The following is a 17,133-nucleotide window of genomic DNA, read 5'->3' as shown; positions in this document are numbered from 1 at the left end:
CTTCACAGAGATAAAATGCTATTCTGAGATGAAAAACACAAGTATTGAGAGATATCATGAGCTTCTAAAGTCAGAGCTAAAAAATGTCCAATTTGAGATCCCCACTAATGACAAACTATTCTCTAATTATTGGCACAGCTGTAAGTGCTCTACATTAATTACATTTGAACCTTGCCTCTTATCCAATTATGACATCCAAGGAATTATATACAGATTAACAGTTCTCAAAACTTTTTGGTCTTGGGACCCTTTTCTACTTTTAACAATGATTGAGGGCCTGCCAAAGAGTTTTTTTTTGTTTGTTTATGTAGGTTATCTATTAATATTACTACATTAAGAAAGAAAACATCTTAGTATTATTACAGAAATAGTTTTGACCTCCAGAGGTCTCGAAAGGATTTCAGGGACCCCAAGTGGTCCCTGGATCATACTCTAAGATAGCATAGATAAATAATAAACACCCTAATTTGTCAACAGACTTCTTGATAGTTTGGCATTAACAGTGGAGTTCTTGGCACAGCTTAGATTGTGGGATATGTATGTAGTGATACTCAAATACTCTTTATTACCAGCCCTGAATTGCTGAGCTTTTCCCCACTATCTGGATTTTAGGGCAGATTCCTGACTATACTTTCATTACCTTTGATGCACCTAAGACTGCCTGTAGTCAGTTGTATAGGTCTGAGGCTAGAAGAACTTAACTGCTTGTCTCTGTGGAATTTCCACAAGGATTCAATTACTGAATTAGTTATTTTTCTTTTTGTGAACCTCCATTTTCATTTATATTTAAATGGACTAAATGGCCAAAAAAGTTTCAGAAAATCATCAAAAATGATGTAGATATAGACATAAGTAAATTTTATTTTGAAAAGAAAATATAAGTTATCGTTCTAATACCAATAAGAACATACAATAAATTATGGTCCTCTTTTATTCTTGTTGGTTATGTTACTATGAACTTACCCTGTTAGCATCCACATGGTGTAATCTGAAAGATTCCCCTGTGCTCTCATTCACCAAATCAAACTGATGCCGATATGCCACACAAATCAGATTGTCATTCTCTTCAGTTGGCCCATCCACCAGGGTCATCACCACAGGGGGGTCAGACAAACAGATCTCCTGGGCCATCAATGAGGATATGTTAGAAAAGGTCAGAAAAGAGAGAAACTGTCCTGTTACCTCTCTCATAAGTATTCCATCCTCCTAAGATTTTTTTTTAATAACATTAGTCTTGCAATGAAAATGATACTATCTCTAGTAATAAGTGACTTTATTACATCTTCATGTTTCCATAACCTGTTCTCAGTTTTCAGGATGCTAGTCACCCAAAGGGTGTGGAAATTATGGATTTTACAAAATTGATGCAATATAAAACTGCCATGCCTCATGTCTAGTTAATTTTAAATGTCCTAATTTGTTTATTAGCATAACTTTTTATACTAAATGCAAAAGGCTATAACTCTAGCTAGGCATAAAAAAGATAAATTTATTATTTTTTATTTTTTGCTGAGGCAATTGGGGTTAAGTGACTTGCCCAGGGTCACACAGCTAGAAAGTATTAAGTGTCTGAGACCAGATTTGAATTCAGGTCCTCCTGACTTAAGGGCTGGTGCTCCATCCACTGTACCACCTAGCTGCCCCTAAATTGATTTTTGTAGCAATCAATGTTGTCTTCAAATCTAGTGTTCAAAGTTTCAACTTCTAGGCAATTTGATACAACCTAATTTTTAAAGTAGAGGGAAGGAGGATTTCAAGAATGAAAAAGAATGGGCAGATTTAAGGTAACGTGAAATAGTGAAAAAGGCCCTGGGAGAGAAGACAGGAGGCTTGGGTGTATTCCAAGCTCTGTTACATTTAGCAAGTTAAAAAACTTTTAACTTGTGATCTCAGAAGTCATCTAAGTCAACCTCCTACCTATGTAGGGTTTCCACTACAATACTAGTATCAAACTCTAGTAGAAACTGGAACCACTAAATCATACACAAGGATTGCTAAGGGTAGCATATTGACTTAGAAAATCACATATCATCATTATCTGTTCTCTCTTGTACTTTCATTTCCTTTGTTAAATATTCCCAATTACATTTTAATTTGGTTCACGCCATGATCAGTAGTCCCTATGTTTAACATTTCTGCTCTACAGTATCCCCTCAAATGTAAAGACATTGGGTTACAAAGAAAAAAGCACTGGCCTAGGAATCAGGAGACTAGGTCTCAAGGCCTATTTCTGTCACCAACTTGAAATCTGACCCTGGACCTCGTTCCTCACCTGCTAAGTGGGGAAGTTGAACAAAATAGGATTTAAGATTCCTTCTAGCTGTCATGTTCTAGACTTCTTTTGATATGAAATATTTCTGAAAGTTTTGAAACTGAAATAAACACCCAGCCTTTTAAGAAGTAAGATGTAATAAGGCAAATATTGTTTACTATAGATCACTTGGGGTATCTAGAGCATTAAGGGAGTTAGTTTTGCCAGTCTGTTTTCTACAACTGAGAATGATCCCAGAACTAGGCTTTGTTGGGTAAAAAAGAAATGGCCTGCACTATCATGAATATGGCACAACTAGCTTAAATCAAGGTAAAATTTCTTTGAAAAGTAAACAAACCCTGATATACTGGAATTCTTCAACAGGTGATTCTGACAATGAAGATAGCAATGAAAGGCTTGTTAAACCACTTTGCTTATTGTGTTTCCTTGTGATAAGAAGCAGCTTGTTGCGAATTGCAACAATAATCCTCAATTCACTGCTGTGATGAGTATTAATGGCATACAAATGGCAACCTGTAGAGATAAATAAATTGCAATGAAACCCAAATAAAATATGATCTTTCGATTCTTGTAATCAAAAATTTTTGTAACTTTCTTCTAAGTTATAAGCCAATTAGTTTGTTCATTAAATTAATGTGGTCACTGCTTTACAAGCAAACTTTACAAGTTGAAAAAAATTTCTTCACTTTATATTTCCAGGTGTGTTTTTCTTCCAAATTCTTGTTGGAAGAGGATACTCTTCTCATCAAGATATTTTCTACTGCCCTCAATGTTCTACTTTTTAAATGTAAAAATGGGTCACATCATTTTGTTGCTCAAAAATATTTCATGCTTTACTAACACCTACTGCTCAAATTCCTTGTAGGAAGTTAAAGTTATTCAAGACTATCCACAACCTGGTATCAACCTTTTTTCCAACCTTATCTTGATCATTGTTTTCCGTGTACCTATGCACTATATATATTTTGGCCAAAAAAGATTGCTTTATGACCCCTAAACCATGCCCCCACCTTGATGTTTTCTTACCTCCATGATTTCCTCCTATTGCTCCCTAGGCCTTAACTTTCTCTTCATATGAATTCCTACCCATTCTTTAAAATGCTGCTTCCTACATGAAATCTTCTCTGTTGACTCCCATTGGGAACAACTTTCCCTCTTAGACCTCAGGTAGGATGATGTTTCAAAACACCTGTAGTGCATTTAGCATGTGATATTGTGAATTACTGTGCCTTATCTCCCATTAGACATAAATTAATGAAGGAAAAGACCTTACATTATCTAAACATTGTATTTGCACTACCTCTAACAATGTGCTACACAAAGAATGCACTTAATGTTTTCTTAATTATTAACAAATATATACTGCTACTACTCTAGTGAAGGCCCTCATTACCTCACATCTGACCTATTACAATATTTTGCTGCTTGCCTGAAGTCTCTTTCCACTCCAATCCATTCTCCATTTAGCCACTAAAATGATCTTCCTAAAGTGTAAGTCCAGTTATGTCCTCCTACCGTCAGTCAAAAGCAATAAAGTCCATTGGCTCCCTATTGTCTCCAGGAGAAAATACAAAATGCTGTATTTGGCATTCAGAGCCCTTTATAATCAAGTAAGCCTCCTACCTTTTCAGTCTTCTTAATCCTTATTCCCTAACCCATACTGTTTGATCTAGTGATACTAGTCTCCTAGTTTAGTTGTTCTACAAAAAAGACACTCCATCTCTCAGCCCTAAGCATTCTTTCTGATTGTCCTCCAAGTCTGGAACATTATCCCTTCTCCAATCTGAGTACTGACCTCCCTGGATTCCTTTAGGTCCCAATTAAAATCCCACTTTTTACAGCATGCCTTCTCCAATCACTCTTAGTTCCAGTCCTTTTACTTTTTCTTATTAGTTCCTATTTATCTTGCATATAGTTTGCTTTATATAGATTTTTTGTGTGCTGTTTTCCCATCATATTATAAATAGTGCAAGGGCTTTTTTTTCTTGCCTCTTTTTGTATCTCCATTGCTTAGCACAGTGCCTGGCATATAGCAGGTGCTTAGTAAATATTTATCAAATTGAACTGAACTTTTGTTGTATTGAGATAAAAATAAAACTCTTAACTTTTAGTCACTTTCATTTTATATAGAACTTATACTGGGGGGAAAACAACTAAAAGAAATAAGCTATGCATTTTATTTTCTTTCTAATTTTCTTTCCTTTTTGATTTGATTTTTCTAGTGCAACAAGATAATTGTATAAATATGTATACATATATTGGATTTAACATATATTTTTACTATGTTTAACACCTATTGGATTATTTGCTATGTAGGAGAGGGGATGGGGAGAAGGGAGGGAAAAATTGGAACACAAGGTTTTGTAAGAGTTAATGTTGAAAAATTATCCATGCATAGCTTTAGAAAATTAAAAATCTTTAATAAAAAAAAAAGAAAAAAAAAGAAAAAAGCTACTACTTAAAAATAACAATAGGAACCCCAATCACCTTTTGTTTTTTCAAGTTTGTTTTCTCTACAGTCATACTTGCTCTTCACTATCTGCTTCCCCTCCACATCTTTCCTCACAGTGCTTAGCCTGAAGACAAAGAGGCGAGCATCTTTCCCTGTCAAGAGAATAAAGGTGAAGGCACTTAAAATTCAAATAGTAAGATAATAACTGCAATGTTTCTCCCAAATCAATGAACCTTCTGTATAAATATCAGAATGAAGAAACTTTCACATTTATAACTAAGCCTAAAGGAAAACTGTGACTTGAGAAGAATCCTGCTGAGAAATTGTGGAGATCAGCCCAGCCCTTTCATTTTACATTTTTTACATAGGACTACCTATGTAGAAGAGCCAATTTTTGAACCCAGATCTCATAGCTTTTACCCTAGTGCTAAATTATGCTCACTAAATTATGCTGCCTTTTCTTTGATTCCATGTTTGTAAAGCAAACTTTTGATTTTTAACTTTTTTTTTTTAAAAGAAGAAGAGGATAGTCTGGTTGACGATAATATAAATACTTTTTAAAGGCACCCACTGTTTTGGGTTTGTTTTTTGTCTTTTTGTCCCCATAATCTTGAACATACAAGAATTTAATAGATGTTTACTGAACTGAACTCTGGATGAATGGAGATGTCATTTTGTTCTTCACTAAATCATTATTTTCAGATTTCAGATTTCATTTCAAATGACAAAATATCATGTTAAATGCAGGAAATCACAAGTTAAATAATGGAGAAATAACTAAAAGTGAGATCTCCAAAAGTATTTCTCGCACAATAATACAAGCTATTGTGAAATCATTTGCAATAATAAAGAGGGGGAATTGTTAAAGCTCTTGGCAAACACTTAATTGTTTCACTGTTTTCTGCAATTTAATTCTTTCTTTATAATAAATAACAGTCTCTACCTTCCCCTGCTAGGACTAACCCATCACTCATTTCAAATGGATATTTAAGGCTGGGAGTATGTTTCTGTGCCCATGAGATACTATCCAATCATCTTAGAAGTTTTTGAGATGCAGCTATGGGGAATGAGTTACAATATCAATCCAGGGAATTGCTGTACTCTTACTATAAAATCCCTATAATATAATTTGTCCCTTTGATAATTTATACCCACTGTCATATACTTCTTTCTGTGCCTTTATTCATCCCATCTTCAAAGGCCTCCTCAACCCTAACTGGATTCAGTTTTGTCTTCTCCAAATCAGTCTATCCCTCATTTCTCTCTTCATGGAAATGATTTCTCTTCAACTTTTCATAGTTCCTTGCCTGTTATCCTATAATTCAACATCTTTTTACTCCATTAGATTGTTATTGTTTGTCCTTCATTTTTAAGAGGACCATATTGGGGAGTTGATGCTATGACATGCAAGTGAGTTGAATTTAAATGAAAGTTAGCTGTGGAATTATGGGCCTCATTTTCTCCCTTGGAGCCAGCTGGACCAGTGGCAAGATAAAGATCAGGACACGTGGAGATGGCCATGGATGCAGTGGGAGATCTGGGCTTTTTTTAAGCTAAAGTCTTTAATTGTTCTCAATTTGTTTGAGGCAATGTCTATTTAAGACTAGGTAAGAATTGAGGCAAAGAATAGTATCTTTTACCTGGCCAAAAAAAATCCAATCCAGTCTGGAAGGGAAAGACCCTTAGGGTTTCTGACCAAAGGAGAAATAATTGCTGTTTACATTCAATCCAAGCCAATCAGGACCAAAACAATAACCAAGTAGGGCTTGGTCTGGGACCTACAATTGGTGATTCAATAATGCCACAGGGACTTGGATTTAAAGCATGGCCCTTAAGAAAGAGGTCTAGCTGATTAAACCCCCTTTTATTAGAATATATGCTTCTTGAAAACAAGGTTATTGTTACATCTATTTTGGTGTTTCTAGTTCCTATAATTGTGACTTGTACATGGTAGGCACTTAACAGATATGTTATGCATTGGGCAGGGGACAATAAGATGGCACCTCATTTGTTTTGAACATTATACTTCTGTAAACACAAGCTAAGATTACATTCTTTATTTTGACTGTCAAGTAATAATGAGTTTATAATCTGATTTTGTTCATGTGAACTGCCATTTTGCTGTTTTCTCAATTTCAGACTTTTATGCAGCTAATGTTTTTGAACCCAAGTGCCCACTGATGGTACTCAGTTGTAGGTACTGAGAATATACTTTCAACTATCCCTTTATATTTTTAACATCACACTGAAGCATAGATGATGAAAGTGCTAGGACTGAAATTGAACTATTTTCAAATCTTGCCTCTGAAAAATTTAACTATGTGATCAGGATAACTGAAACTTGTTTCTTTGAAATTGTTTCTTCATCTGAAAAATGGTGACAATATCTACATAGTTGTTTTGGTTTTCAAATGAGATAATTTTTGTAAAGTATTTTGCAAACTTTAATATACCAAATGTATGCCAGCTATCATCATCATCATCATTATTATTAAATGTACTTATTTATTTTTATAAAATACTTTGTGCTTAGAAAACACCTATGGCCTCATCCTAAGAAATACAATTTTAATTCAATCCTAATGACCTCTAATGTTAATTTTTCTAATATTTCACATATTAGTAAAGATCTACCTTTATCTAAAGATATATATATGTAGGGGCAGCTAGATGATGCATTGGATAGAGCATCAGTCCTGAAGTCAGGAGGACCTGAGTTTGAATCAGAGCTCAGACACTTAACCCTTCTAGATGTGTGACCCTGGGCAAGTCATTTAAACCCAAATGCCTCAGCCAAAATATATATATATATATATATATATATATATATATATTACATATATATGTATTTACACACACACACACACACGTATACATAAGTACACATACATATAAATATGTATGCACATGAATGTTATCCCTAATTTATAAATAAGGAAACTAAAATAAGAAGAGACAATGATCAGTAAAATAATATATTAGAGCACTAAACTCTTGTTTTCCTGGATAAATCAAATTCTTCTAGACATTTTCTAGAACAAATCAATGTTTTCTACACAGAAAGCTGTTTCTTTATTTTTTCTACTTTTCTTGGTATCATAAACTTTAGAGCTAAAAGGGATCTCAGAGATATTGTACAAATCTCTTTATTTTAAAATTTTAACTTTTTTTTTCAATGAACAAAAATCATTTTCCCCCCTTCTACCTTCCCCAATCATTAAAAAAATAGGAAAACAAAACTGTTGTAATAAATAAGGACAGTCAAGCAAAAAAAATTCCCATATCCAAAAAATATCTCTCATTTTGCACCTTAAGTTCAAAATCTCTCTTTTAGGATGTGAATAGCATGCTTCATCATTGGTTCTCTGAAATCAAGGTTGATCTTTGTGTTGATCAGCACTCTCAAGTCTTTCAAAGTTGTTTGTTTTTATGATGTTGTTATTATGTAAATTTTTCTCTTGATTCTACTGACTTCATTCTGTATTAATTCATACAAGCCTTCTCATATTTCTCTGAAACTGTTCCTTTCATTATTGCTAACAGCACAAGTGTTCTATATTCATATATCAATCATATTCTATAATTTATTTTGCTATTCCCCAATTGAAGGATAGCTACTTAATTTCTAGTTCTTTGACACTGGGAAAAAAAACTGCTATAAACATTTTTGTACATAAACCCTATTGCTTTTTCTTTGATCTGTTTGAGATATAAGCCTAATAATGATAGCATCAGGTCAAAGATATGCACAGTTCAGTGACTTTTTGGTTCTAATTCCAAATTGTTTTCCAAAATGGTTGCACCATTTTTAAAGCTCTACCAGCAGTATATAAATATGCCCATTATTCCATAGACCCTTCGAAATTTTCATCACTTTCCTTTTTTGCCAACTTTGCCAAACTGATGGATTGATAAAACCTCAGAATGTCTTTAATTTGCATTTCTTTAATAATTCCTAGTATTTTGAAACAATTTTCATATGGCTAGAGATAGCTTAGATTTCTTTCTTAGAAAATTGGCTATTTGTATCCTATGACCACTTAACACGTGAAGAATAGCTCTTATTTTTTATAAATTTGAATCAGTCCCTAAAATATCCTGGAAATGAGGCTCTTATCAGAGAAATTTCCTGTAACCCCTCCAACCTCAGTATCTGTTTCCATTCTAATTTCAGCTGCATGGATTGTGTAAAATTAATTTTACATAATCAAAACTGTCCATTTTATCCCCTGTGATCTTTCCCTATCCCCTTGCATGGTGATGAATTGTTGCCCTATTTTGTAGATGTGAAAAATAATTTCTTCCTTCTTTAATTTGATTTTCTGTGTCTAAGTCATGAATCCATTTGGAACTTATCTTGGGTAGATGGTGTGAGATAATGGTATATATCTAATTTCTACAGTGTCCTGTAGTTTTCTCAATAGCATTTTCTGAATAGTGAGTTCTTGAGAGTTTTTGTGTTTATAAAACTGTAAGAAAACATGTTTGTATGCTTTGATATATTACGTTCCTAATCTTTTCCATCGCTTTATCTATTTCTTAAATAGTACCAAATAATTTTGATGTTTACTGCTTTGTGGTTTGAGATCTGGCACTGCTAACCTCTCTTTCTGCTTTTTTCCATTATTTCCCTTGAAAGTCTTGATTTTTTTTTTTCCTGTAGGATGAGTTTTATTTAAATCCCTTTGGTTTTACAGAGGAGAATTTTTTCAAGGTCACACAAGTCATAAATAGAAATACTGGGATTAATCTGCAGTTTTCTCTTTTCAAATTCAGTATTATATATCCTTCTCTTATTGGAACCTATGTGGGCAGAGAGTCTCTGGTATTAGCAGAAAATTACCTTGCCTAATTAGCCCCTGCAATCTGATGCTTACCAGCATTCCTGAAACATGTTATGTATGTTTTGTTCTTCAGCTTTTTTCTTATGTATTATCTCCTAAGGAGTGAGAATGAACCCTGAGTGAGATTTGCATTTCATTTTATATTTCTAAGCCTCAATTTTAACATAACCAGGGAAGAACTCAGATTGGCTGTAAATATATGATAACAGCAGATATTATTTCATCTTTAACTTCTAATTGACTGGTTACTAACAAGTGAGTTTGTATTTCAAAAGAAATCATTTACTTTGTATAAGTAGTTACATGCATAATTTCTTCATGAAAATTTTTGCACTACATGTTTCAATTCAGTTTTTTCTTCTCTGAAAGAGTAAGCATGATTTCAATATCTTTTATGTATTTGACTTAATTATTATCATTCTTCCAACAAAGTCCTGGTCTATCACATCATGATGGCATGCAGGCTACCTGGATTCCTGCAAGTTATAACAGTTGACTAAAAGCTGTGGAAGGTCCTATCAAACTGTAAATATCCAGAGATGGTCAACTGCCTTTGGACCAGTTTAAATTTGAAGAGGCTCATCACCAGAAGAGCCACAACCAACTCACAAAACTTTTTACTAAGGTGTTAGAGTAATGCAACCTGGAATGGTGGGGGGAATAGCTACATCAATGATATCATGGATCCTTTAAGTAATAATTTTTGTTATTTATAATATTATTTTTATTGTAATGCCTTACATTTGTATAGCATGTTACAGTTTTCAGAGTTCTTTCACATATTAATGTTGGCCCATTAGTTTCTCATTGCAACCATGAAAGTTATAAAAAGTAGCTATCATTTTTCCCATTTTGTAGGTGAGAGGAAGAAGAAGATAACAATCGTTTAAGGCCTATTATGTGCCAGGCACCATGCTAAGTTCCTTTTATAAATATTATCTCTTTTGATCCTTTCAACTACGGGGAGATACTATTATCATTACTGTTATAAGGCTATATTATATTACTATATGATATATTATATCATATTACTATAATATTATATTTATCATTACTATAATCTACTATTATCTCCATTTTACAGTTGAGAAAACGGAGGCAGAAAGAGGTAAGTCACTTGCTCAGAGTCATGCAGCTAGTGTCTGAAGCCAGATTTGAATTCAAGCATTTTAGATTCCAGATCTCTCACTCTATCCACTATGCCATTTAGCTACTTCCTTAGATGAGGAAGCTAATGTTCCAAGAAGTAATTGAGTTCCTGCTTGTCCAATCTGAAATTGGTATTTAGAAGCTACCTTGTTAAAATTTTCTTAGCTAAGTCAATAATACAGCTAAATGACATCTTGAAGGAAACTTTTGCATTTTCAAAATATAAGAATTACATGTTGCAGAGTAGTCATTCTAGATATTTTATCTTTCCTTAATTTTTTTTTTGTAATATATATGTTTTATGCAAATATGAAGATTAAAAACTAACAAATGAAGAGCTAGAGTTACAGTACCGATTGAGCATTTTTACACTTGGAAGATTAGTAGAGAAAATTATAAAAAAATTTTTTTGAATGCAGGAAAGATTTATTTTACTTTCTTGCAAGAATGGGCACTTAGGTTAGTACACACACCTTTGAAACTCCAAAGGCAACAAAAGTGTAAATTCTTAAGCTAAACCACAATATAAGATATTATATAAATTCATATTTAGATTAGGTAATTTTCATGGTCTTTTCCAACTCCAACTTTCTAGGATTCTTTGACTTTCTGAAGATAACAGAATGTTAAGGTCTTATGAGCCCTGGAATTTAGGGTTTTAAGACCAATGGTATGGCCAAGAACACAACTGTTCTTAATTTTATTAAAGTCATCTCTTCCCAATGTTATCTACATTTTAGATTTCCAACTCACAGCTAGGTATAGCCCAAGTCATGAGACTTTTTTAGGGAAATGCAAATCCAAACACAAAGGGAAAGCCACAATAGTTACCAGACCTCCCTATATTGTTCTTTCACAAGGAGCTCTTTCCTGTCCCTCATATTCTCCCTCTTTCTTAAGTGCAGACACTGTCTAAGGGTCATTTTAGGAATATTAGCCCCGAATCTGTACCTCTCCCTACTGGCTCAGAGTAGGAGAGAAGCTTGATAGCCTTGCTATGGCTGCTAATAATAACAGTTGCCTGTGTTCCTCCTTACACAGCTCTAATGCCCTGAATCCCTAATAGACAGTGGTAACAAATAGGTAATAAAAGATAGAGTTAAGACTGGAACCCAAGTTTTTTGATACTATTTCTTAGAAAGGATTAGAGTGCCTTCTCTTATGCCATGGCACTTGGTTTTGTTTCTTCCCGTTTTTCATATCTGCTCATCAAGTACTTGTCATTTTGTCAGCCACCAGGCAGACTCTTTATAACTACCAGAATTCAAAATACTTGAAAATCTTTTAAGAACATCATTAGGATGTTTCAGAGATTTCATCTTTTTTGACTCAAAACCCAAGACTGTTTACCCCCAGAGAAGACAAAGATCCATTTTTTAAAGAATAATGTCAATCTTCTGTATGAAAATCCTTTTCTGGGCAATAGGGCAAAATAGGTAATAAGAGATAATGGTCTTTTGTGGTGACTATGGTAAAGAAAAAAGTAGACATCTTAGGATCACAGCAGTTACTTCCCAGAAGGTGCTAATCCATTAAGATTCAGCTACATCTATAAGCAGAATACCTATTTTGGCAACAAACAAAACAAAACAAAAAACTTCCTAAAACATTTAAAAATATTTTATTTTTTCCCAATTACATGTTAAAACAATTTAAACCTGGTTTTTCCTCATACTTTACAGTTCTAAATTCTCTCCTACCTTCCCTTCCTTCTCACCACATTGAGAAGGCAAGCATTTTGATAAGTTATACATGTATAGACATGTAAAACTTCTGAATTAGTCATAAAACAAAAAACTTCAACTGTTCTACCGATAAAATATGTTCTTTAATATTTGGAATTATAAATTCAATTGTCCAGTTTAAAATTTAAAGCAGCATAGAAGCTGAGACATAAAAAGTTGACTTGTGATCTCTGAATCTTACTAAGAAATCTGTTACTAATTTATAAATGATTAATTTCCATTTTAATATGAGTTTCATTAAAGGCAAAGAAGATTCAAGTTATATGAAGATTTACATGAGAAGACTATAAATAACATGAGGAAATTAGTTTTCATTCATTTAGTGACCTGATAGCCAAAAGGGATAAAATATATGTAAGATATATATTAAATATATAAACATATGTAAATTTATATGTAACATATACAAACACACAAATGTATTCTACAAGATGTTTTTTTTTTAAAGAGGTGGTTTCTAAATGCCCATTTAAAAGCAGATAACATCTTAGAGTTTTAGATTCCTTAACAAAGTTGACGCAGATTGTATATATGCCAAACATAAACATACATATATATATATATATACATTATATATGTATGCATAATATATATATATACACATACACATATATTTATATTTATAATTTTTTGGTCCTGGTTTGGGATTTTATAGAGTATGGAGCTACCAATGAAAAAATTCCTTCAATTAATGCAGGGAAGTCTTAGAGAATTGTTTTGGGCTTTGAGAGGTTATGTGACTTGTCTGGGGTCACATAGTCAGCATGTGTCAGGGGCAAGACTTGAACTTAGCTCTATTCTAACTCTAACTCATATGACCCTCTATATAACTCTTTATCTAGTGTCATCTGTCTCTTGACTCAATTTTGGATTGCAATAATATGTCTAATGTCCAGAAAAAAAAACAGAGGCAATTTTCAGATAACTTTCTGAAAGTTGGGTCATTTTTTGAGTACTGCCTTCAATTTTCAAAAGACAATTGAGAAACTGGAGTGAATCCAGAGATGGGCTGCCAGAGTAGGGAGGGGACTGGTGAACATGATTATGAGAACTGGTTGGGGGAACTGGGAAAGGGAAAACATGAAAGCTGTCTTCAACTATTTAAAGAGTTGTCATGGAAAAAAAATTAGAATTGAATGCAGGGAAAGAACTGGGAGAAAACCATTTGACCATTTCTTGATAATGATCAAATCTTAGTTAGATAAAAGGAAAATCTTTTTAAGAACTTTTTTATTTAGTTCTTTTTTATTTAGAAGTTTCAGTCATATCTGACTTCCTGGCAAAGATATTGGAGCAGTTTGCCATTTTCTTCCCGAGCTCATTTTATGGATGAAGAAACTGAAGCAAACAAGGTTAAGTGACTTGCTCAGGATCTAGTGTCTAAGTCTGATTTGAACTCACATAGAGGAAACTTCCTGGTTCCAGGTCCAGCATTCTAGCCACTATTGCCCCTTTTAAGAATGAGAGCTATCTAAAACTAGAAAAGGCTGCCTCAAATAGTGAGGTCTAGCATAAACCTCTTTAAACAGAGGATATAATACCCTCTATTGGTGATAATTTAGAATGGATTCCTTTCCATATAACTTTAAATAAATGATCTCTGAGATTCCATTTCTGGGATTCTATAGAATGAGTCAAAATTTAACATTACATCTTGTCTAGTCTTCATATGATCTGACCTTCTTTTGATATCCTCCTATACTATATGAATCATTCTGCTACCAAGTAGTTCTCATGTTTTTCTTATTTTCTTAAGCTATTTGTTTCCTTAGTTTTCTTCCATAGATTGCTCTGAAATATACACAATCTCTTTAAACTTATATTTATAGCTTCTAAAGGAAAAGATTGTGTGGGAAAAGGAACAAAAAAGGTTTTGAGAAGAATAAGAAGGAAAAGCAATTGTGAAGGTGATTTCAAGGGCTTTATAACTGCAAGTAAGGACAAGGATGGAATGGGAAAATGAAAATGGAATATTTAATAAGCTGAAGGAAAAAATCTTGAGCTGAATGAGAAGGGCTGGAGCTAAACCAAGGCTTTTTTATGGCAGGCATGAGGAAGAAGATAAAGATTAAATTTAAAAGAGAAGAAAAAAATCGATTTAAGGAGAAGAACCCAAGGAGAAGAAAGAGCAGAAGAAAATGAAGAGTACAAGGAGAAACAACAGAAGAGTTGAGCAGAAAAGGAAAAAGGAAGAGGAGAATAACTTATAGACATCAAGGTAATAAATTAGGGAGAAGCAAAAGAATATTTTCTTTTTCTATTTCTATTTTTATGTGTGATTATCACCAATAGAGAGAAACTAGTTGCTAGGACATAAAATGATGGCAACCTTAAAGGAAAGTGACCACTTTATCTGAGAGTTTGTGATAAATGAGAGAGAAATCAGAAATAATCTAGATTTATCCCCGATATACAAAAGTTACAGTAGAAGGTTAAGTAGGATCCCATAAACTAAAATTTTGCAGTAAACAGCTCAAGAAGAATGGGAAAAATGCTTAGAAAGATGAAAACTTGAAGATAACAAAGAAAAACAGTTCTGAAGAAGATAAAGGAGAACCATGGAAAGAGATGGATGTTTTCTTAGGGAATTAACTAACCAGCTTTGATTTCTGAAGCATGGAAAGAAGGTAGCAAGAACAAATAATATAAAAGTCTAAGTCGGACTGTAAGGATGGTATTCTGAGTATAACACCCAGATAACGTGAAGCTGGAATGAAAAGATAAGGATAACAGAGAGGGAAAGAACTACTATTTTGGGATAATGATAATTAATAGAAATAGAAAACACATATGCTCAATTCTTATTTTCCTTTTTCTTCCCCAAGGAAAAGAATCTTTGGACTGAAAAGGTCAGAACAAATATGTCTAATAGGAAATTGACAACTAAGATAAAAACAAAGGCCCTTATTTAAATGACCTTGTTCAGTTATCTAGTCCACATGAGCTACATTCATGGGTAATCATAATAAAAATAATAATAGATATTCATTTAGAATTTTAAGGTTTGCTAAGTGACTTACATATGGTTTTTCACTGAAATTTTACAAGAATCTCATGAACCAGATACCGTAGGTATTATCTTGCTAAGAACTAAATTTGAGTTCAAAGGCAATAATGTTAATTAAAAATAAGAAATTTAATAAGTCCTTTAAGATTTGCAAAGCATTTTACATGCATTAATTTCTTTGAGTCTAACAACAAAAGAATTATCAATGTGCTTTTTAAGGGCATTTTTTTTTTTTTTTTTTTTTTTTGCTGGGGAATAGGCAGGAAATAGTCTTGCTGGAGAATGAGCAAAAACAGTTTTCAAAAGAATATAAATGATCAAAATTATATGAAAAGGTATTAAAATTGCTAATATGAAAAAGGCAAATAAAGCAGCAAACTTTTATCCATGATAAAAAATGGAAATAGTGAATGTCAGAGAGGCTGTGGGATGGAGAAGTGTGTGGACCTCCACAAAGATTCTCACAAAAGATAATCTACTTTTCTCCACAATCACATGATCATCACTCTTCCTTAGGTCAGGTCTTCATCAACTTTTGCTTGAACTATTTTAAGCAATTCTAATTAGTCTTTCTTCTTCAAGTCTCTTCACCGTCTCATCTATATTCCACACTGCCAAAATATATAACAAAAAAGATCTGACCAGGTCAGTTGCCTATTTAATAAATGTAGGGGACTTCATCAGATCAAATGGAGCCTTCTCTGGCTTTTAAAACCCTTCACAACTTGACTACAATCTCTAGCTTTCTGCATTATTCCCCTTTAGTCCTGTCACAGTTGCTTTCTTGCTATTCCTCACACATGACATTCTATCTCCTGACTCCATGCCTTTGTCCAGGCTGAATCCCTAATATCTAGAATGCATGATCTTTTCACATCCACTTACAGGTCTCTGGTTCTCAACTACTACTAAGTGAGGTCCTTTCCTGAACTCTATAGATCAGGTATCTCTATGGATGCATACCCAAGCTTTTCCTTCTCCCCTTATTATATTGTACATATTTTGTGTATATAAATATAAGCATGTTGTCTCCTTCCATAGAATGTAATATAAACTTTCTTGTGGTTCAGCTGCTTCATTTGTCTTTTATCCTTAGTACTTGATGATAATTAGGAAATGGTTCTTAATCGACTGATTTTTAGTGAATCTATTAATTTGTTTAAATACTTACAAAATAATTTGGAGCTACACTAGAAAATTGACTAAACTGTTTATATCCTTTGATGCAGTAATACTACTAACTCTAAATACCAATATCAATATGCTCCAAAGAGGTAAAGGATAGAAGGATAGAACCCTTGTTTAACAATATATTTATGGCAGTTTTTTTGCCACAGCACCCCTCACCAAAACCAAACCAAAACCAAAATAAAAGAATCCCTTGAAAACAAAGTGGCTTCCCACTGATTGGGAAAAAAGCTAAGAACTATAGTATATGAATAAAATGGAAAATTACTATATTTTAGAAATAAAGGATATAAAAATTTAGAGAAACTTAGATGTATATTAACAGATGCAAAGTAATCTAAACAAAATCAAAAGAACAATATAACTAATGATCATGGTGATAAAAAGGAAAATTATACTAAAAATATCAGTATTTACATCAGTTCTACAGGATTGATAATGAAACAAATCTCTCTCTTCTTAATAGAAAAGTAGTG

The 17,133-nt window shown here is 33.2% G+C and overlaps 1 protein-coding gene across 3 annotated transcripts in view; it reads right to left on the bottom strand.

Moving 5' to 3' along the window:
- The window catches only part of GARNL3 (GTPase activating Rap/RanGAP domain like 3), a 223,633-nt gene that overhangs the window by 60,774 nt on the left and 145,726 nt on the right, over positions 1-17,133 (bottom strand). For all 3 annotated transcript variants that reach the window (XM_031954321.1, XM_031954322.1, XM_003757155.4), the window contains 3 exons: positions 4,760-4,876; positions 2,610-2,785; positions 964-1,122 (listed from right to left, as the gene is read on the bottom strand). In XM_031954321.1, coding sequence (XP_031810181.1) covers positions 964-1,122; positions 2,610-2,785; positions 4,760-4,876 — 452 coding nt within the window. The remainder of the gene's footprint in view (positions 1-963; positions 1,123-2,609; positions 2,786-4,759; positions 4,877-17,133) is intronic.

This window comes from Sarcophilus harrisii, chromosome 2 (assembly GCF_902635505.1).
Source record: "Sarcophilus harrisii chromosome 2, mSarHar1.11, whole genome shotgun sequence".
Taxonomy (NCBI): domain Eukaryota; kingdom Metazoa; phylum Chordata; class Mammalia; order Dasyuromorphia; family Dasyuridae; genus Sarcophilus; species Sarcophilus harrisii.
Note: the sequence above shows the minus strand (reverse complement) of the source record. Positions and strands in the feature narration are given on the sequence as shown.